Source organism: Neolamprologus brichardi, chromosome 20, assembly GCF_056152115.1.
Source record: "Neolamprologus brichardi isolate AB-2024 chromosome 20, ASM5615211v1, whole genome shotgun sequence".
Classification (NCBI taxonomy): domain Eukaryota; kingdom Metazoa; phylum Chordata; class Actinopteri; order Cichliformes; family Cichlidae; genus Neolamprologus; species Neolamprologus brichardi.
Window position 1 is genome coordinate 17,212,632 of NC_142123.1, and position 23,864 is coordinate 17,236,495.

General features: G+C 40.9%; 1 protein-coding gene across 1 annotated transcript in view; it reads right to left on the reverse strand.

Moving 5' to 3' along the window:
• Positions 1–5,411: 5,411 nt before the first annotated feature.
• Positions 5,412–23,864, reverse strand: part of LOC102794584 (voltage-gated potassium channel subunit beta-2-like) — a 235,649-nt gene continuing 217,196 nt past the window's right edge. Inside the window, exon 15 of the mRNA XM_087833517.1 lies at positions 5,412–5,501. Coding sequence (XP_087689643.1) covers positions 5,412–5,501 — 90 coding nt within the window. The remainder of the gene's footprint in view (positions 5,502–23,864) is intronic.

The following is a 23,864-nucleotide window of genomic DNA, read 5'->3' on the forward strand; positions in this document are numbered from 1 at the left end:
TTATAGAATTCAAGATCCCCGTGCTGGGCAAACAGGTTTTGCAGCTGTTTGAGCTAAGGTTTTCAAGTTATTCACATAATGAAAACCTATACTTTGTTTCGGGCGAATTCCCCCATTCAAATGCATGTAATCGTAGGAAACGCACTGTCTTGACTAAATAAAGCGTTTTTGTGCAACTTCATATAAATAGCTGTAAGTCTTGATAGAAGAAGCATACACATATATTTGTGGCGTTATCTTATAGAATTCAATATCCATCCCCGTGCTGGGCAAACAGGTTTTGAAGCTGTTTGAGCTAAGGTTTTCAAGTTAGTCACATAATGAAAACCTATACTTTGTTTCGGGCGAATTCACCCATTCAAATGCATGTAATTGTAGAAAACGCACTGTCTTGACTAAATAAAGCGTTTTTGTGCAACTTCATATAAATAGCTGTAAGTCTTGATAGAAGAAGCATACACATATATTTGTGGCGTTATCTTATAGAATTCAATATCCATCCCCGTGCTGGGCAAACAGGTTTTGAAGCTGTTTGAGCTAAGGTTTTCAAGTTAGTCACATAATGAAAACCTATACTTTGTTTCGGGCGAATTCACCCATTCAAATGCATGTAATTGTAGAAAACGCACTGTCTTGACTAAATAAAGCATTTTTGTACAACTTCATATAAATAGCTGTGAGTCTTGATAGAAGAAGCAGACACACATATTTACGGCGTTATCTTATAGAATTCAATATCCATCCCCGTTCTGGGCAAACAGGTTTTGCAGCTGTTTGAGCTAAGGTTTTCAAGTTATTCACATAATGAAAACCTATACTTTGTTTCGGGCGGATTCCCCCATTCAAATGCATGTAATCATAGGAAACGCACTGTCTTGACGAAATAAAGCGTTTTTGTACAACTTCATATAAATAGCTGTAATTTTTGATAGAAGACTCAGACACACATATTTATGACGTTATCTTATAGAATTCAATATCCATCCCCGTGCTGGGCAAACAGGTTTTGCATTTGTTTGAGCTAAGGTTTTCAAGTTATTCACATAATGAAAACCTATACTTTGTTTTGGGCGAATTCCCCAATTCAAATGCATGTAATCGTAGGAAACGCACTGTCTTGACGAAATAAAGCGTTTTTGTACAACTTCATATAAATAGCTGTAAGTCTTGATAGAAGAAGCATACACACATATTTGAGGGGTTATCTTATAGAATTCAAGATCCCCGTGCTGGGCAAACAGGTTTTGCAGCAGTTTGAGCTAAGGTTTTCACGTTATTCACATAATTAAAACCTATACTTTGTTTTGGGCGAATTCCCCCATTCAAATGCATGTAATCGTAGGAAACGCACTGTCTTGACGAAATAAAGCCTTTTTGTACAACTTCATATAAATAGCTGTAAGTTTTGATAGAAGACTCAGACACACATATTTATGGCGTTATCTTATAGAATTCAATATCCATCCCCGTGCTTGGCAAACAGGTTTTGCAGCAGTTTGAGCTAAGGTTTTCAAGTTAGTCACATAATGAAAACCTATACTTTGTTTCGGGCGACTTCCCCATCAGTGTATCAGTGAGAAACGCACTGTCTTGGCGAATGAAAGTGTTTTTGGGTCGAAAGTGCAGACTTCAACCTATATACCAGTTTTTGAATTGTGTCGATGGGCCACGTAAAATACACGCAATGTTTTTTTCTGATCAAAACATTGGTGTTCAGCGGGAAGAACGGTAAAAACGGCGTTTTCAACAGACAGCGCTAGCAAACACTCTCTGCTTGCGAGTGAAAAAAGGAAAAGAAAAAACACACCTTCCCTATTGCTGTTAGATTTTACCATGTCAGCCAATCAAAAAAAAAATGATATGGCAACATGTGACATTTGGTTGCCATAAATAAACCTATCTGAGTCTTCTATCAAAAGTTATAGCTATGTTTATGAAGTTGTACAAAAAGGCTTTCTTTCATCAAGACAGTGCTTCTCATTTGAATGGAGTTCTCGCCTGAAACAAAGTATAGGTTTTCATTTTGTGAATAACTTTAAAATCTTACCTCAAACAGCTGAAAAACCTGTTTGCCCAGCACAGGGATATTGAATTCTATAAGATAAAGCCATAAATATGTCTGTCTTCCATCAAAGGTTACTGCTATTTATAGGAAGTTGTCAAAAAATGCTTTATTTCGTCAAGACAGTGCGTTTCGTGCATTTGAATGGAGTTCTTGCCCGAAACAACGTATAGGTTTTCATTTTGTCAATAATTTGAAAATCTTAGCTCAAACAGCTGCAAAACCTGTTTGCCAAATGCAGACAAAAACATGGGTTGGCCGTAGTGCACACTACTAGAATTCATTGCATCACATCTCCCTGTCCTCCACTCTCCCCACCTTCACCCAGTATACTACCTGCCACTCCAGAGACAATAAAACATTGGACTTATTGTATTCCAACACCAAGGAGGCATACAGCTCATCACCTCTTCCTCCCCTGGGGAGCTCAGATCACAATCTGTTTCATCTCCAACCTGTGTATAAACCTCTAGTACACAGAGAACCAGTAGTGAAACGCACAGTAAGGAAGGAGGATGACCTCAACAGCATCACAGACTGCATTACGGATTACATAAACTTCTGTGTGGACAAAAATAAAAAATATTTATTGTAATTCATCATGCATACTGCATATTGAATTACAATAAATTCAATTGGAAACTGTTTCCAGATTATTCTTTTTTTTGTTTTACTATTTATTATATATCTTAGGAAGAATCTGGAACAAACATAAAGCATTGCCATGACTTCTCAATTATTTATTTATTTTATTTTGACAGCGAAGAGCTTTTTACTTGACACTAGAGGGAAAAAATAACTTCATAATCCCAGCATTCAGGTGCTCACATAAACCTCTGCAGTGATACTTTCTAAAGATCCTACAGTAGGAAGTACGGATAATTCAATTCAATCTTTTTATATAGCGCAATATCCCAACAACATTTCCCTCAAGGTGCTAAGGAAAACAAACTGACAGTGACCTGCAACTGCTTTTGCCTTCAATTCCCAATTTACCTCACTGTCAGTCATACTTGCCACCTGGTACTCTAATAGTCTGTATTAGTGAATGATTCAGCACTCCTTAGGTTTTGTTATCCATTTTTAGACAGCAATGACATCAGCTGCACACTCCACAGAAACCCAGAGTTACTGTTAATATCAAAAATGTAATGCTGTCCTTTGAAATTTTAACATTTAAGACTGTGAGTGTAATGGATATAAAACTGTTTTAATCTTCAGAGGCCTCTACATCCTGGTAACATGGAAACTTTAAAAACAGCAGCAGAAGGTTTCAGTAGTGTAGTGTAATTTGTTCTTTTCATTTAATAATAGAGTCCATATTATATCAACAGCTACATCCGCCCTGGGGAGAAACTAGTGAGGGAGATCATGAGGACTAAGCTGGGTTTCCTGGGTCCAGAGGTTTGGAGAAACTTCTTCCCTTTTTCTCATCACAGCTGTCCTGTGCATGATGTTCTTCTGACCCACTGAGAGAGGCTTCATTTAAGAAACACCAGGAAGACTGAAGCTTATCGCATTGATCAAGCAGGACTCATGATCTTCACCAGCAGCTCCCTCACACGGAAATCTTCAGAGCTCCACTGTATGCCCAGCTCAGAAGATGGATAAAGCCAGCATTTCAGGAACACTGTGATGAGACCTTTGGTTTGTGTAATGTTATAAATACTCAGATACTCCCCAGAGGCTCTTACATAAAGATATTATATTCAGTCCTGTAGAAAGTTATATATTTAAAAATATATTATCCTCTCTGGTTACTCTGGTATGAATACCTCTGAATCATCAAACTGTGAAAGAATTCCAGATCACAAGCTTGTAGTTCGACATACAAGGGACGACCTTTGACTTTCATCAGGTTTTATTTAATTGTGTCAGAGAAAATCAAATGTGCTCTTCATGCAGCTGAGTACATCAAGTGTTTAAAATGGAAGCTTTGCAGGTCTGACATCAGCAGCTCTCTGAAACGCCATACTCAGGTCTTGTTAATGCTGGCATATGGTGACACAGTTACATGGGTAATTAATCCTTTTGACTTTTTGTCTTTAACTTTATCAATAAAAGAGCTGCATCTTTCACTGACAGCACATGTGGTACCTTTGTGCTGTTTTCATCAGTTAATTTTCTGAGGGGTTAATAAATAAATCTAATCTAATAACTTTAATTGCAGCGAAACCAATGTACTCATGAACAAATAAAACATTGAAAAAAGCCAAACAATAAAATTTTTAAGTTATCCGAGTGACTTATATATTACGTTAAACCGGAGTAGCGAAAGACCGTGGGGGGGTTGAAAACGATGTGACGGGACTTTGCTCTTCTCTCCCTTGCTCAGATATTTGAAGTTTACATAACTACATTCTCGCCTGAAAATAAGTTTATTTTGCGACTCAGAAAGAGTAATAAGCGTAATTTTAAAACTAAGTAGATGCCACATTGTTGGAAACTGGAATTGGCTGGTCCGCGCTATGAATTCTGGCACATGGTCTTTCAATTTTGTTGTTCAGGTGGAAAATCAGGAGAAATTCAGGAGAATGGTGTCCCCGGGATATTTTTGGGAGGGACACTGAAATTTGGGATTCTCCCGGAAAAATCGTGAGGGTTGGCATGTATGCTGTCAGTGGATCATGCGGGGGAATCATTGTGTTACTTTTCTAATCTTAGCTCTCAGCCAGCCAAGCTATTAAGATGGCTAAAAAAGATAACTCACATGTAAAATTTCGGTTCAGTTCAAGTTTCATAATTAATCAAATTGAATGTAATTACAAAAGAGACTTTAAAAGCTGGTAAAGTTAAAGTTTTTATTAAACAGAAAATCTTAACAACTACATTATACCTCACTCATCTTAATATCATTAAGATGAGTATCTGGTAATATCAACTAATATCAATAAATTGGAATTCAAATGTGAGTGGGAACTAGTCAAAGGAATCATGCCAATAAACAGTCATTACATGTATTGTGCTCAGTTTCTTTTCAGGCAAGGTGTTTATGTTTTTCATACAAATGTAATCCATTTTGCAAATTAAACTTTTTTTTTACATGCTCAGTTAGATGATGACATTTAAAACAGTTCCTTAGTACGAATCAACCCGAACTTACATTGCAGGTGATTTTTTTCATGTATTAGTGTCTTAGTTCAAAACAGTGTATCTATTTTAGTAGGCATTCCATACTGCTGAAGTTCATTTTATTAAGTGGAAACAAGTGCAAATAGTGATTAAGTTGGCACAACATTTTACTTGCTTATATCTTTTTGAAAACAGTTTCCAGATTTATTTATTTTTTAATATTATTGCCAGCTCTTTCAACATGTGAGTATAACTTTTCAGTTTATCTCAGGGACTTCTAGGACCTCAGTTCCTTTTTATTATAGGGCTTGTTTCCCAAGATGCAATCCATTTCAGACACGATGGAAAGGGTCATCTTTGGAAGAACCTGTAAAACAAACACAAAGCATTGCCATGACTTAAAATCTTTTATTATTTTTTTATTAGCTTTTTAAATAAAGAGCTTTGGCAAAATTAGATGGTAAAATTTTGTATTGTGATATAAATACAGTACAATAATAGCAAGAACTCCAACACTCAAATGACTACCACTCGGCAACTAAGAAATTAGGAATAGTAGGAAAGAAACACTTGCTTTTAAGGGGACAAAACATAAACATCTGGCAGAACTAGGCTCAGGAAGGGGCAGCCATCTGTCTGGAGTGTTTGGGAATGAGGGAGTTAATACTTAGTTGATCTAGTATTATTCCTTCTTTGTACACTGTAAAATCTAATGTTGTGTTTAATTAAAAATATTAAGTATACTGAACTCAGTTTTTATTAATTTGTTATTAGAACTCAGTTTAAGTAAGTTAAGAGTTTTTATTTAAAAAAAACTAATTAACTCAGTTTATTTGAGTTGTCTTAAAATATAAAAACTAAGCTGCAAATTTTGCTTCTTTTGCTTCTCTTCTTTAATCCATATAAACTTTTATGACCTGTATATTCTTAACCCCTGTATTTAAAAAAAAACAAACTTTAATGCTTAATGGTAGCTTTTTTAATGCTTTTAATCGTAGCTTTTTTTAATGCTTTATGGTAGCTTCAGTGCATCTGTGACATCTATTAATGTCAAATCTAGCCTTTCTTCAGCAACATAAGTAAACTGCTTTTATATTTAATGAAGATTTCTCTTTAATTACATTGTAAATGATAGTAATATTAATAATACTAACAATAGTATTTGTTTTGTTAAAAAATGTGTTTAGACACAAGTTTTGTTGTGAAAGTCCACAGCCATAAACCAGATTAGTGGCCTGTTAAATGGTTAAAGTCTATGTTGGCTTTATAGTTGAAAATAATTTAGCTTGTCCTTCTAAAGAATTAATTTAATTCCACAGTTGAGTCATCAGAAACATTTTGCGGTTACATAAAAACACTGCCATATGTTTTATCTGGTCATTGTACTTAGAAACTTTATATATTGGAAGTTAGCTTTTAACAAGCATGTAATGATTATATTTAAATTAGGTTGTTTAAGAAAAACAAACACTACACCTTTAGACACAGTAGTAGATGGTGTTTTTAAATGACTTTTTTACTTTGAAGGTCCATGTCTTATGTCAGTGTATTCAGTGTTACTTCCCTCTGTCTTGTTAGCCCTAATTTCTCCCAGGTGTGTTTCCCTCCTGTTTCCCATTTTCTGATTACTCAACTGTGTATTTAAGCCCTTTGCTTGCCTTTGCCTTCTGTTGCGTTGTTAATGTTTGCTACCCTCTGGTTCTGCTGGAGGTTTCTTCCTGTTAAAAGGGAGTTTTTCCTTCCCTCTGTCGCCAAAGTTCTTGCTCATAGGGGGTCATATGATTGTTGGGTTTTTCTCTGTATCTACCATTATACGATCTACTGTACAATATAAAATGCCTTGAGGCAACTGTTGTTGTGATTTGGCGCTATATAGATAAAACTGAATTGAATTGAATTGACTGATTTTAATGCTTTACAAGAAGTGTTGTTAATTATTCTTTTTGAATCATACTTGCAAACAAACTACACCCTTTTTGGCTGCTACCTCAAAGCACACTGTGCGCTGTCGATCTTACGTGCTGCACAATAATATTTAATATTTAGTATTTACTGTTATATTCACATAGATCATCACGATGATGTTGTTTATTATATTGATCTCTTTTTCTTCGCTTGTTTTCTCTTTTTTCCTTCTCAACAGTTGATCCAGGTGATTGAAATATGTATTTTTTGTCTATTTGTTTTGTTGGTTTTTGCTCTTTATCACAGGGGGAAGAGAGCAGGGCTGAGGACTAAGCTGAGAGCTAACTCACACAGACTGACTATTCTGACTCTCTTCCTCACCAATTCACGGTCACTATACAACAACTGCGGATCACTTCACACCGTTGGGATTACTGTGTTATGATCATCACAGTAACTTGGCTGGACTCTTTAACCCCAGACACTGTGATTGAATTAGAGGGCCATGCTACGCTCAGAGAGGACAGCCCTACCCTCTGTATATACTGTTTTAATCAGTCCGAGTGTACTTGTGTAGATATCTCCACGTTGTTATCATAATCACTGACTTCACTTAGCCACTGAACTAGTGTGTATTGAGGTTTTTCACTTGCTGTAATAAATGGCGCTTTTCTACTTTTTTTCTACTCTGTCCGAGCACTCAAAGTGCTTTATAGAGCTAATTCATTCACCCAATCACACCCATTCACACAAGCACTTCTAAGCTTAAGTGCTAAGGTCAAAGGAGCTTGCAAAGAAAAGCGTCTGGACTTCTTTAAGTTACGTGAAGACGTTTCACCTCTCATCCGAGAAGCTTCTTCAGTTCTAAGGTCAAATGGTGGGGAGTCCCAGATTTAAACCTAGTGGGAGTATCCCCCCACAGAGGGACAAAAGGACCCCCTGATGATCCTCTAATAGCCAAGGTGTGAAACTGGGTGTGGGTCCCAATCAGGCAGAGTTTTGGGTGAGCTCATTGTGAAACCATGCAAATTTCTGAGGTCAGATGGCCCAGGATGTGAGTGGGCGTTAAGGCGTTTGGGGAAGGAACTCAAAATTATGACGCTACACCTACCCCACCGGGCAGAACATGTTCCCTCTAAGCCTGAAGGAAAAAAGAAGGAACACACACATGTAAAGGAAGCACTCAAAACTTGAGGCTATCCTAAATGGGCGTTCTTAAAGTCAGCAAAGAGGCACAGAAAAGAAGATCAGACACCAGCGAGGGAGGATAAGAAAGACAGACGCAACAACATTGTCATCCCCTATGTAGCCGGTGTATCAGAAAAACTCAGGAGAGTTTTCTCCAAGCATGACATCCCGGTGCATTTCAGACCCAGCAACACGCTCAGACAAAAACAGGTTCACCCGAAAGACAAAACTCCAAAACAAAGACTTAACAATGTGGTGTATGCTGTACAGTGCAGCGAGGAATGCCCAGACCTCTACATTGGAGAGACCAAACAGCCACTTCACAAGCACATGGCACAACACAAAAGAGCCACCTCCACAGGACAAGACTCAACAGTCCATCTGCATCTTAAGGACAAAGGACACTCTTTCGAGGATGCCAATGTTCACATTTTTGACAGAGAGGACAGATGGTTTGAAAGAGGAGTGAAAGAAGCCATCTATGTCCACTGTGAGTGACCATCTTTGACGTCCAGACACTTTTCTTTGCAAGCTCCTTTGACTACGATGACCTGGATGACTGAGAACCTTCACAGACTTAAGTGCTATGTATCTAGTACACATTCACACTCCGATGGATGCATCGGAGAGCAACATGGGGTTAATATCTTGCCCAAGGATATTTGGCATGCAGACTGGAGCAGCCTGGGATCGAACCACCAACCTTCTGGTTAGTGGCTGATCCGCTCTGCCACCTGAGCTACAGCCACCCCTAGTAACGTTTGTTTGTTGTAGTTTTTTTTCCAAAATCTTTTTTATTGGTTTTCTTATTAACATCAAACATACATAAAACACAAGTATCATTACATAAACAATCACAGAACAGAACAGAACAGTACAATATATTTACAAGTTTAGAGCAGATATGGGAGATATAGGAGGCTATTGTCACAGCTACCGGGGCGAGCCGCGTGGTGTTGGAGGAAAAGGACCCAAAATGCAGGCAATGACTGAGATGATACGAAACGGGGTTAGGGGCAGAGAGACGCAGACTAAGGAACAGAACACCATGAAACAAAGACGAGCCGACAAGGAACGCAGACCGACACCCACTACATATACACACACACACAAGGAGACCAGGTAATGACACAAAGGTGGGAAGCACAGCTGATCCTAATACACAAGACAACCGGAGGATACAAGTGAACACAGTGACAACAGACACAGACCTTCAAAATAAAACATGAAATCCACAACACGAACTCAGGGACACAAAAAGGGCACAGGGAGGACACAGAATACCAAAATCAGAATAAACCAGAACAGAAGACAATCATCATACTAAACAGAAAATGCTGGGTCAACGACCCAGGACCGTGACATCTATAAAGTAGGGGTGCAACAATACTCGTATCGGTATTGAACCGTTCGATGCAGTGCTTTCGGTTTGGTATGCATATGTATCGAACAATACAACATTTTTTAATTTATTTTATCAACTTTTCTTCTGACGATGCTGTCTGTGTTGAGAGCTCAGTGGATCTGCGTTCGACTACTCCGTCTAGGCTGCACTGTCGAGCGCAGATCCACTGAGCGCAGCGCAAGCTAGCGAGACAGAAGTTAAGCTCGTTGCAACATGGCAACTGCCTCAACGCTAGCCGAAATTGAACCTCCCCCACCCTCATTCAGATCTGGTGTTTGGAACTATTTTGGTTTTCATGTGAAGTATGACCCTGATGGTAAGCGCGTCATGGACAAAAGTAAAACAGTATGTCGGATGTGCCACGCAATGCTCAATTACATTGGTGGGAACTAGTGCGTTAGCGCAGTTAGCTCGTTAACGTGTTGACGCCGTCCAGCCCCACACACGGGACGGTAACTCGTTTAGACAGCCGTTAGCACAGGATTCTCCTTATGGGGACCTGATATGTTTAATATGCTGCTGAGAATATAGCCCAGAAGAAGGGTATAGTAGAGCTTTTATTTTGGAAAGAGCCATTTCTCTGTAATAAATTCTCTTTTCCAAAGATGAGTGATTTCTCAATCAGAAACTGTACTTTTGAGTTAAATATATATATTTATAATTTTAATAAATGACAAATTAAAAAGGCATGAACATTTTTTTGTATCGAAAAAATATCGAAACGTGACACCAAAGTATCGAACCGAACCGAACCGAACCGTGATTCATAACAATGCAAGCAATGTTATGAACCTCAAAACATTAATTTGTTTGTTATTTGAGTCTTTAACCGTAGTTACACTGAAAAGTGCCATTACTGGGTCCGGGGAGAGCTGTTTTTTAAAAATATCAGACAATGTTTTAAATATTCTGGACCAGTAGGTGGCGATGTTGGGGCATGTCCAAAACATATGTGACAATGAGGCAGAATTCTGGCCACATCGATCACAGCTTCAGTCCACCCCTTGGAACATCCTTGAGATATTCAGTTTGGACAAGTGGACCCTATGCAGGACCTTAAATTGTAATAGTCTGTGGCTTCAGCAGTGAACCAGCTCTTGTGCTTTAGTCCATTGATATTCAGTGATATCAATACCCAGTTCCTCGCTCCAAGCATTTCTCAAATGTTCCAATGTAGTTGTGTTTTCGATTTGTGAAAATTGATTGTAGATCTTGGAAATAGCTCCTTTCTTTAGCGGGTTCACCAGGAACAAGTCATCTGAAGCGAGCCTTTGTGGTTCATTGGGAAAGGATGGAAACGTTTCTTTAATAAAGTGACGTATTTGTAAGTACTTGAAAAAATCTCTGTTTTCTATGGAGAATTTTTGCTGAAGGTGTTGAAACGAAGGAAAACTATTATAAATAAACATATCCTTAATTGTGTCTATCCCTTTGGAAGTCCATAGCTGGAATGTGGATCTTGAGAACAATGTGTGTGCTTGATTATGAATTAATGGAGTAAAGATTGAACATTGGCGCAAATGAAAATGCCTCCTAATCTGAGACCAAATTTTTAGTGAGTTGGACACTACCGGATTTTTACATTTATGCTTACCCAGATCTGAATTTGAATGAACCAACAATTTAAGAGTATTAGGGGAAAAAATGGGGTGGCTGTAGCTCAGGTGGTAGAGCAGGTCATCTACTGATCGGAAGGTTGGTGGTTCGATTCCTGGCTTCCCCTAGTCTGCATGCTAAATATCCTTGGGCAAGATACTAACCCCAAATTGCTCTCCGATGCATCCATCGGAGTATGAATGTGTGTGAATGTTATCTAGAAAGCACTTAGAAAGATGTGCTTGTGCGAATGGGTCTGAATGGGTGAATGCACAAGTTGTGTAAAGCGCTTTGAGTGCTCAGATGAGTAAAAAGCACTATATAAGAACCAGTCCATTTACCATTTACCAAAAGTCATACTTTCCATCCGTTCCCAATCAGGTCCATGTTCTCCCCCCCAAAATGACATACAATGTATGTTACAGGCCCAATGATAGAGCTGAAAGCAGGGCAACCCCATACCTCCTACAATATTGGGTCTTTGGAGAAATGTCTTTTTTATTCTGTGCATCTTCCTGTTCCAGATAAACTGAGAAATTAATTGGTCTAATTTCTTAAAAAATGTTTTTGTAATCAATATTGGGATGCATTGAAACAGAAATAAAACTTTGAGTAAAGTGTCGATCCTAATGACATTTATTCGACCCGCAAGCGAGATGGGCAATTTAGATAGTCTCTCAAAGTTCTCCTCAGTTTGATGGTACAAATTAATGAAATTATGTTGGAAGAGGCCAGAGAATTCACGGGTTATCATTACTCCAAGAATTTTGAAGGTGTTTGAGGTAGTAAAAGGAAACAAAGTCAATGTAGTGCTATCTAACTTTTCTGAAGAACTATTAGAAAACAATATGCTTTTTGTTAGGTTGATTTTGTATCCAGAGATTTTTTCCAAATTCTGCAAAAATTGTCATCATTTTTGGAAATGATTTAGTAGGTTCTGTGATATATAGCAACAAATTGTCTGCATAGAGAGAGACGCCTTATGTTCTACACCAAATCTCCTTATTCCTTTATTTAGGAAGCATAATTGAATGGCAAGAGGTTCTATAACAAGTGCAAATAAGCAATGGGGACAGAAGGCACCCTTGTCTCGTAGAGCGATGGAGGGAGGAAAGGACTAGAAATTATATTATTTGTGTTAACCCGGGGCTTTGTATAAAGCACCTTAACAAGGGAGATATAATTAGGGCATATGCCAAACTTTGACAGAGGAAATCCCACTCGACCCTGTCAAAGGCCTTCTCCGCATCTAGTGAGAGTAGTATTTCAGATTGATCGTAAGTATTATGTGTGTATATAACATTAAACAGCCTTCTAATATTAAAAAATAACTGTCTATTTTTAACAAATCCCGTTTGGTCCTGCGACACAACTGTTGGGAGAACTATCTCCAATCACATAACAAAATATTGGCAAAAAGTTTGGCTATCTACATTCAAAAGACTTATTGGTCTATACCAGGGGTCGGCAACCCTAGGCACGCGTGCCACAATTGGCACGCGGAGGGTTAACTGATGGCACGACCATAGCTGGACTGGCCATCCGGCATACTGGGCATTTGCTCGGTGACTTTTTTTTTCTTTCTTTGTAACGGTATGAACAATGAAAGGTGGTGGATTGGCCAGATCCTCCACCAAACAACTGAGTTATTTTTACACACTGACCTGAATAGGTGATGGAGAAACAGGTTTACCTTTTAGGTGACATGAATGAGTTGAAGGGAAGTTATGAACTGTTTTTGAGAGACAAATAACACCAGGATCCTTTTTTTTATGTAGCTGACAGCTGGTAACTATGCAGGGGTGGGTCTAGCAAAGTTTTGCTAGGGGGCCAGGTAGGGGACACAAAGAAATACTTTCTTATTCTCATTTAAAATGTCTCGCTTTTATTAAATAATTATCTGAATCTTACAACCAAAGTTTTTATCTGACGTAAAATGTATAGAAATCATACATATCATCATCATAACATCGAAGCAGCTGGAATCCATAGCTGTGCGTGTTCATGGAGCCTGCATTTTCACCTGCTGGACAATCACTACCTGACAAGTCTTCAGAACATTGCAGAGACCTTATTGACAGTATTTGGCTCTACATATCTGTGTGAGCAGATTTTCTCTCACATGAGTGTCCTCAGGTAGCCATCTGAATGCTGGACACTTGGAGACCTGTGTCTCTGAGTGGGAGACCAGAGATCAGAGTGTATTAACAAACATGCCATATTGGCCCAGTTTATTTTTCTTATCATTGTTGTGAGAACACCATAAATAGCATTTGCATTTTCTGCTGTACAGTTCATTTGCTGTTATGGAGTTCTTGTTTTGGATAAAAAGTGTATTTTTTTTTGTTTCAAAATAGCTGATAATTATTTGCTGATAGCTGCCAACATCTGCGAACAAATATAATTCTATAAAGTGGTTCTATATAGTGTGTAACCGTTAATATAGAGCGTTATTAAATTTACTGCTAATGCAATCATATGGCATGCTGACTTCTGAGGAAACTTTAAATGGCACTCCTCATCAGAAAGGTTGCCTACCCCTGTTCTATATTGATAGATGGAACTTGGATAGAATCGAAAAAACTTTCAATTATGTCTGGATCTTTTTGTGAGTCTGAGGAGTAAAGTGCTGCATAATATTCTCAGAATATATCATTAATTATCTTTGGATCAGTTGTTATTTGCCCTGTACTAGTTCTTATTTCTCTGATCAATCTGGATACTGTAACTTCTTTAATTTTCCTTGCTAGTAAACTACCTGTTTTTTCCCCATGTTCATAGTGCTTATGACAAAATTGTGTAAGTAATAATGGATTGCATTTATATAGCACTTTTCAAGGCACCCAAAGCGCTTCACAATTCCAATATTCATTCACTCTCACATTCACACACTGGTGGAGGCAAGCTACAGTTGTAGCCACAGCTGCCCTGAGGCTGCCATATCGCGCCATCGGCCCCTCTGGCCAACACCAGTAGGCGGTAGGGTAAAGTGTAATCTTGTTGTGTCGTTTGTGTAAAGCAGTTTAAGTTCTGTCTGCAGTGAGACCTTTTTTATAAAGTCTGGAGATGGCATATTCTTGATCTATTTCTAAAAATTCCATTGTTATGTTTGACTCTTTTTCAAACATAACAGATTTTGTTATGTTTGATTTTGATTTTGACCTAAATACCAATCTTTGTTCAAGTTCAAGTTCAAGTTCCTTTAGTCGTGCATAGTTATACAAGTCTAACACACAGTGAAATGTAATTTGACACGCTCCTCGACTTGTTCGGGTTGGTTTAGGGCCCGGATGGCTTGGGGATAGAAGTTCCTCTTGAGTCTCTCTGTCCTTGCCTGGATGATGCGGAACCTTCCACCAGATTGCAGAAGTTCGAACAATTTGTTGCCAGGATGGGACGGGTCCTTCAGTATCTGCGCTGCTCTAGTCTGGCATCTCCTGGTGTAAGGTGTCCTGAAGCGGGGGGAGAGCAATCCTGTAGCAACGTTCTGCTGTACGGATCACCCTCTGAAGAGCTTTTTGGTCCTTAACACAGCTGCTCCCAAACCAGGACGTGATGTTCTGTGTGAGGATGCTCTCCACAGCACCTGTATAGAAAGTCCTGAGGATCTCTGGAGATACCCTGAACTTCCTCAGTTGTTGTAGGTGGTACAGGCGCTGCCTAGCCTTTTTGGTCTGCACCTGAATGTGGGAAGACCATGTCAGGTCTGAGGAGATGTGGACACCGACGGATACTTGAAAGACTGCACCCTCTCCACTGGAGCTCCATTGATGATAATGGGCTTCTAGTCTCTGTGCTGACTCCTTCTGAAGTCCACCACCAGCTCCTTGGTCTTGCCAGCGTTTAGCTGGAGATAGTTATCATGGCACCATGATGCCAGATTATTCACTAGAAAAATCTGGCATGCCATCACTAGTGTGTGAATGTGTGTGTGGACGGGTGGATGACTGAACGTGTAAAGCGCTCTGGAGTCCTATGTAAAGCGCGATACAAATACGGGCCATTTACTATTTACTTCATCCATGTAGGCCGTCTCATCGTTGTTGGAGATGGTGCCCAACACCACTGTGTTGTCAGCAAACTTCATAAGGGTGTTAGAGCTGTGGGCGGGCACACAGTCTGAATGTAGAGGGAGTAGAGCAGTGGCGAGAGGACACATCCCTGTGGTGCTCCTGTGTTGATGGTGATGCTGTTAGAGACGCATCTACCCACCCTCACCTCCTGAGATCTGCCAGTGAGGAAGTCCAACACCCATGCACACAGACGGGTGTTGAGTCCTAGATCCATCAGCTTTGTGAACAGTCTGCTGGCACTATTGTGTTAAATGTTGAAATGTAATCAACAAACAGCATTCTCACATAGTTACCCTGTTTCTTGTCCACGTGGCTGAGGGTGGTGTGCCGGACGTGAGCGATGGTGTCCTCTGTGGATCTGTTGGGTCAGTAGGCAAACTGGAGCAGATCTTTGGTGTCTGGGATGGCAGACGCAGCGACTTACTGCTCCTCATGTTCGGTGTTTTGTTTTTTACTTCTTCTACGTGTATCTGTGTGGATGTGTGTATTTTTTATTATTATACATTGAGTAGAGTCCACCTACAGTCGTCAGGACCTTCTGAGTTTGGGATTACGCTGTGCAAGGAGCATTACGTCGGACTACCACCACTTTCACAGCATTCCGGAGGACATAATAAGAGCTCCAGGGTCTCCATGGTTGGTTCTTTCCAGCAGCAAGACAAAGAGGAAACGTAAACAAAGGAGGCAAAACCGTGGTTGCAGGGTGGGCCCACTAGCACGGCTAAAGAAACAGCCATTTAAGCTACCGCTTCCGAGGATTTTCCTCTCCAACGTCAGGTCCATAACCAACAAAATCGACAAAGTGAGATTACAGATTGCAGTCAACAAGTGGGTACGGGACAGCAGCATTATATATATATATATAATATTACTCACAGAGACTTCCGGACTCGGCTATTGCTAGGCTGCACGGTCCACCGTCACGACAGGAACGGCCACTCCGGTAAGAACAAAGGTTATGCATCGACACCAATGACAGCTGGTGCAAAAACACAAAGACTGTAGACAGCCATAGTTCCCCAGATTTGGAATATTTGACTGTGAAGTGCAGACCCGTCTACATATCTCGCGAGTTTACTGTTGTCATGGTAACGGCCGTGTCGATGCTAATGCTAACTCAGCCATGGAGGAGCTGCACAAGACAATAAGCAATCAGCAGAATTCCCATCCAAACGCAGTGCACATTATAGCTGGGGACTTCAACCATGCTGATTTAAGGTCAGTATTCCCCAGATTTGAACAGCATATTAAATGTGCAACGAGGGGGAAACACACACTGGATAAAGCCTACAGCAACATCCAAAAAGGCTACAGAGCAACCCCTCTACCACATCTAGATTTGTCAGACCACATGTCCATGCTGCTGATTCCTGCATACACTCCCATTAGGAGAAGAGCCCCCCAATCACAAAAACTGTGAAAACCTGGCCAGAAGGTGCATCACATATGCAGGACTGTTTTGAAAACACCAACTGGAGCGTGTTCGAACATCAGGACCTTGAAGAGCACACAACATCAGTGCTCTCATATATTAACTTCTGTGTCAACAGTGTCACTGTGGACAAACGTCTTCCAACCAGAAACCCTAGATGACTAAAGAGGTCCAGGTCCTGCTGAAGCAACGTGACACCGCTTTTAGATCCGGTGATGGTATGCATTACAGTGCAGCCAGATCTGAGTTGAAAAGAGGCATCAAAGAAGCCAAGGCAGCGTACAAGAAAAGAATCGAAGACCACTTCAGCAACAACAACTCAGGGAGTTCAGCACTTAACCAACTACAAACCTTGCAATACCACGTTGACTGAGGGTAACGCGGCGCTTAAGGAGGAGCTGAACCACTTCTTCGCACGCTTTGAGGTGAAGGGACCAGAGGCGGCAGCAGCAAAAACATCGGACAGCAGCAGCAGCCCAAGCCTCATGGTGCAGGAATATGAGGTGAGACACACACTGAGGGCAGTGAACCCCAGGAAGGCCGCCGGACCAGATGGGGTAACCGCAAGGGTCCTAAAAGAGTGTGCAGACCAGCTGGCTGGGGTCTTCACTAAAATCTTCAACACTTCACTGTCCCAGTCCTGCATCCCGCCGTGCCTAAAGTCAGCCACAATTGTCCCACTGCCAACATTAGCAGCCTCAACGACTACCGACCAGTTGCTCTAACACCTGTTATAATGCAGTGCTTCGAGAAACTGGTCCGACGTCAGATCATGTCCTGCCTGCCACCCACACTCGACCCACTCCAGTTCGCATACAGAGCTAACAGATCAACTGAAGATGCCATTGCTCCACACCACCATCTCTCGCCATTACGCCAGGCTGCTCTTTGTTGACTTTAGCTCTGCTTTCAATACGATACTTCCGGACAGACTAATACTTAAACTGCTGGAAATCGGACTTCCTTCTACTACCTGCCGCTGGATCAGAGACTTCCTCTCAGACCGTGTACAAAGAGTTAGAGTGGGGCCTCATCTTTCCTCAGCCGGCCCTCAGCCTTAACACAGGCTCTCCACAAGGCTGTGTACTGAGTCCCCTACTGTACACTCTGTACACACATGACTGTGTTAGTACCCACCCAGACAATGCAGTCATCAAGTTTGCAGATCATACCACCGTGGTGGGGCTCATCTCTGGGGGAGATGAGACGGCGTACAGAGCTAAAGTTCAGAACCTGTCAGATTGGTTTGTAGATAACAACCTGGACCTCAATACCCCCAAGACAAAAGAACTAGTAGTTGACTTCAGAAGAAGGAAGTCTGAGCTGCAGCCTGTCAGCATCAACGGGGAGTGTGTGGAAAGGGTCTCCAGTTTCAAGTTTCTGGGTGTGCACATAGACACAGACCTCCAATGGAGCTCTAACATCTCTGCGGTTTTAAAGAAGGCCCAACAGCGTCTCCACTTTCTGAGAATCCTCAGAAAAATAGACCTGAAGAAGGAGCCGCTGACCGTCTTCTACCGCTGCTCCATTGAAAGTGTGCTGACATATTGCATTGGTGTGTGGTTCTCCAGCTGCACCACAGCACACAGAAAGGCACTCCAGAGGGTGATCAAAATGGCCCAAAAAGTCATTGGACATCCTCTTCCCTCCCTGAAGGACCTGTACAACACTCGCTGTCTCAAGAGGGCACGTAGCATCCTACGGGACAGTACACACCCAGGACACTGGGTGTTTAAGCTGCTGCTGTCTGGCAGGAGGTTCAGGCTGAGGTCCCGAACAAATAGACTCAAGGACAGCTTTTACAACAGGGCAATAGCCCTAATCAATGCAAATAGCTGACCTGACTGGCTATTTATAACAAGGTGCAATAACACCTAATGTGCAATAATAACAGTGTGCAATTCAAATACACTTATTCTTCGTTTTTATTACTGTCGGATTATAATATTATTTTATGCCATGTTAGACCCCTAATTAAAGATTGTGAATTATTATGTAGTTTTAGTTTGCATTATTCTCCTGAATTAGAAGAAGGTGATAACTATTACATTTGTTAAACTGATTTGCATTACATTAGACTGCTGATTTATTGTGAATGAATAATATTGTTTTATGATGCATTATACTGCTGAGTTATAAGAAATACTGTTCACAGAAAGTCATCACCTTATTTGTCTGGTTAGAAGAGAACAGAGCATTCTGCCCCATCTCAGCAGGAGCAGATAAACAGGGAGCCAAGGTCGTAGCTTAGGCGCTGTGTGTGAGAAAGAATGTGAATGTTTAGGCTTTTATGATTAGGTGTGGGCCACTAGAGGCTATAAGAGTTTGATCAAGGCTCCACCATTTTGAGATCTGATGCTGTCTGCTGTATGGTGTCCATCTCCCACGCGTGTGTTCATTAAATCATCGTTTGACTTGACCCGGCCGGACCAGTGTTGTTATTTTGGTTTTCCTCTTGTATCCATCCCCAATAATTGAATCCGTAACAGTTTTGGGGGCTCGTCCTGTGGTATTGGGGTGGAAGTTTTGGAGGCTTGGACGGTCCAAGGTGGTCAGACGGGCAGACATTATCCGGCAATCGAACTGAGTGTACAAGCGCCTTTATAAAAGAGGTAGGCAGAGGCCTGTTGATTTTATCCGAAGTGTGCTGAATTGGACGATAAAATTAAATGTCTATTCAGTAAAAGTTGCCGGTGAGTGTCTGTTTTGATTTTGATGAAAAATCTCATGAGTTTTGAAACTTGAAATAAGCTTATAAGTTACAGTACTGGGTCAGAGGCCCAAGATAAAGGAAAATAATACTGAGTTAGAGGCTCAGGTAGTTTGATAGGGAATTGGTCATTTTGTGAGTTAGAGGCTCCATTGGTTTAAGGATTGCATCTGTGTTGGCCATGTTGAGAGTTAGAGGCTCCATTGTCCATAACGTTGCATCTGCGTCAGTCATACTCTTGTTTTAGAGGGTTGACGGCGGTTTAAAAGTATTATAAATTATTTAAGAACGGTGGTTAAAGTCCACTAGGAGGCGCATTGCCTGGAGGTTACGCTCCCTCCTGGCCGCGGACGCGCGAACTTGACCTGTCGGCGAAAAGGGTTAGTTCAGTTTGGCTTGACTGTGGGGTATGGGCATCCTGGAATAAGCTAGGAGTTAGAGGCTCCTTACCGTGTTGAACGGTATCTGCGCTTTTTTGGACACTTTAAATCGAGTTAGGGACTTTAGAGATGAGGCCAGATACAGTTAGAGGCTGATACTGGTTAATTGATTACAAAAAAGTTGGACTTTCTTCGGTTGGACCCGTTATCTTAAATTTGTCAAAATTGTGTAGGCGCTAAAACTTTCAGGCCTGAGAGTGATTGTAAATATAAGACGTCTTTGTAATATAATAGAGAGTTGAGTGTGAAACGAGGCTGTGTGTGACGACAGCGCGCTGCAGCGCTGCGAGCTATTCTTAGACGGTGTGTGAACATGCAAATGAGGTGGCTGCTGTGAAGCCCACAGAGGACTTCCTGTTTAGCGTGTTATTGAGTTTTATAATTATGATTTGCAAACAATGATACATGCCTGTAATTAAAACGCTGATTTTGCTGATTATAATATTATAAATAAAGTTTTGAATGACTACGGTGAATGTTTAATGTTTGGCTGGGTTTTGATATAGGAGAGACGGCTTTGCAGCTGCTGGGGGTAAGTGACCGGAAATTTGCATGCCCATAAAAGGCAACTCCCTGACTGTGTGAACTATGCACCAAGAGAGAGAGTAAAATCTAGGCAGATGAACCAAATGGATGTTGTAAGAAAAATAGTAAATGAATGTTTTAGTCTCTTAATACAGGTGGATTTCTCTTAACCTGGAGACCTGAGTACAGCGGCAAAAGGATAGATTAACAAAATTGGGACGACAGACAGGCCAAGCTCTGGCTCAAAATTTTACAGCTTGACCTCTCATTTTGTCCCCACCCGAAAAAGAAGCTTAAAGGACATCTTCTCCTCCAGTTATCGGTTACCATCACTGGAAATTTTCAGGCACGTTTTTCACTGAATTGTTTTTGGCACCATGTGTCCCTGAATCTCACAAGCAAGCTCTAATTCCTGGCTGAAGACATGGAATGCTGTTATTTAAGGTGGGAAATCAAAATTTGGGAAACAAAATTAAAAACACACACAACTAAAGAAATGCCTTGTTTGAGAAAAAAGTTAAAATATCCCACCCACAAATGCACACACACGCAATGAAGAAACAGCTTACATTCATGAACACGTGAAGATTTTCCAGCAAGGTTAAAGCAGCGAAACTTAACATACACCTGTTGTTAAATGATAAAGTTTATCCACTACTAACAAATAAACTCTCTGGGTTGCAGGACAACAACTTGACTTCAAAAAGAAAGACACTGGTATGACCAACCAGTGATGAAACAACAAATTTAGTGGTTAAAAGAGTCAAATTGTGACATGTTTTCTTCTGATTGATTAATACAAGTGATTACTGAATGAAATAAAATTCCTTTTTTGAATTATTAAACATGATCTTAAGGATTTTAACATGTACCTGTGTTGTCCTGTCAACTTGGTGGGTTATGACTTGATTATATAGTGAGAAAAAACAAAAAAAAGGGGGGGAGAAGGCTGACACAGGGCCTGGCCCCTCTCTGAATAACACAGCCAAAACAACATCATTTTCCTGTTCGTCTGTTTTTGTTTTGTTTTTGTTTTTTCTCTTTATGCTTAATTACAGGCTGCTTTGTCGGCCCGGAAAGCCGAGGCTGACCTGGACTCCTGCTCTCCCCTCTAACATCTTTGCTCTCCCTCTACCATCTTTGATGTGACCCTGACCAAATGCTACAGCAGCTGGACCCACAACAACAGCCTGAGAATGTCAATAGTGCTGCAGGAAAAAGATCTCATGCAGCGGAGACGTAGAACGTTAAATCCAAGGCCCGTTTCACTACACGGGGAAGATTTCCAGACAGCTTCAGCTGACAGAGCTGTGACGAGACGCCTATTAAGCCCGGATGAAAAGTGAGGCCGAGCAAGAGAATGCTGACCTTAACAACTCTGCATTAACACTGTGCAGGACAGTGACGGACCAACACGGATGATCGGGCAGCAAAAAGGGCGTGCCAGAGATACGAGGAGTAACTGAGGTCAGGAGGCACCTCAGATTGGACAAAAGCACCAGAAGAACATAAGCTGAAGGCACAGGTGTCGGGGCTCAGCCAGGAGCTGACCTCTGAGAAGAGCCGAACAGCAGAGCTGCAGAAGGCCGTGGAGCAAAGCAAGGAAAACATCAATAAACTTCAATCTGACGTGTACGGAAAAGACTCTGAGGTTTCGGCCCTCAGTAAGAGCTCAAGGCATCAGAGCAGAAACTGAGCATGCCTCAGGAGGAGCTGGCTGCTAATCGAACCCATCAGTCAGGCTTAGAGTCCCAGATACAGGACTTGAAATCAGGCCGGAGTTTGCTGCAGCAGGAGGTTGCCAAACCTGACGAGAAGCTCCAACAGCAGGAGCAAACCCTGAAGGAGCTACAGAAGCAAAAAGGGTCAAGTTAAGGAGGAGCTGGACAAGGAGAAGATGCAGGACACTGGAGAAAAGGACTGCCTCAATTGGGGCCAGAACCAGTATGGACAGAATTTTGGGCAGCAGCACCAATGGACCCAAACGGACTGAAAAGGAAGAGAGCAGGACCCCAGGGCACGCGCTTCGGGCCGTGGTTTATCCAGAACACCAGAACAGGAAAGTGATGAACACAAACACACACATCTACATACACTGACTCAGAATCAAGAGAAACAAACATATGAATACATATGCACTAGTTGATTGACTGAGAAATGACACACACACACGCACACAAATCGAAATGCTGATTCAATTCTCTGAGAAGTGATCCACACACACACACACACACATACACATGTTTGTGCAATGAAGAGTGATACACACACGCTGATGCAATGAAGAATGCTTTACTAACAAATGCTATGCCGATATGCAAAATGCTGCACACAAACGTCCAAATACAGAATTTGTTACAACAACAAGAAGCCATTGATTGTTAATTGGTTAAATGCATTTCATGTCACCCAGAGGGCATTTGTGTAATTTAGGGGACAGGGTCTAAAGCAGTTTGGTTATGAAAACAATGTCTGTGAGTGATGTCTATTTATGGCTCAAGGCCTCGACTGAATTGTTTACTGTGCTTCACACAGCCTGATAAGGAGCAGTGGTACAGAGTGAAAATGATGAATTAACGGTGTGAGTCTTATTTCGGAGCGCCACATTTTTGTGATTGAGATTTAATTGAAGGAGGAACACACTGGAAAAAAAATAAAATAAAAATAAAATATAAAATAAAAGAAAAGGGGGCCAGCCCTTGGATTTACGTAAGCATCTCACGTGTATTTAACACAATTACCTCAGGCTTTAAAGATCTGTACAAAATTCAACAACTCAATTTGTTCTCATTGAGATGGCATGATACAATCTAGTAAGAGTGGTTAGTTGACCGCATAAGATTTCAAACTGCAGAAAAATCACTGGAGTTATAAGAGGCAGACAACAACACACACACCAAATGCATGCTATTGCTATTTATTGTGGATTAACCTGTCAACGGCAAGCATAAAAGAATTCTGCCTCAAATACAGGAAATCATAGTTTCCCTGTATTTCCTACATTGTTGGTATGCTGGCTAGTGCTGTTGCTCCACACTAAGAAGGTCCTGGGTGCAAGTCCACAGTCTGGCTAGTTTGCAGTGGTTTCTTTCTGGGTATTCTGGTTTCCTGCCACAGTGAAAAGTCATGCAGCTGTTAGAGCTAGGTTAATTAATGATTCTAAATTATCCGTGAATGTAAGTGTAAATGGTTGTTTGTTTCTAGGTGATAGACTGGTGAACTGTCCAGGGCGCACCCTGCCTCGTAACCTATCACTTTAGGGTTATTTCCCAGCCCTCCTGCAATCAGGATAAAGATAGGAGGATGGTAGTTGGTGTAGACCCATTCAATTTTTATGGTAACCAGAATCTAGACTTTGTTGAACCGTATGCAATATGAAGACAACATGTAGTATTTAAGGGACCAAGTAGAATTTGGATAAAAGTTATTGAATAGTGTTGAAATAAAATGACAGAA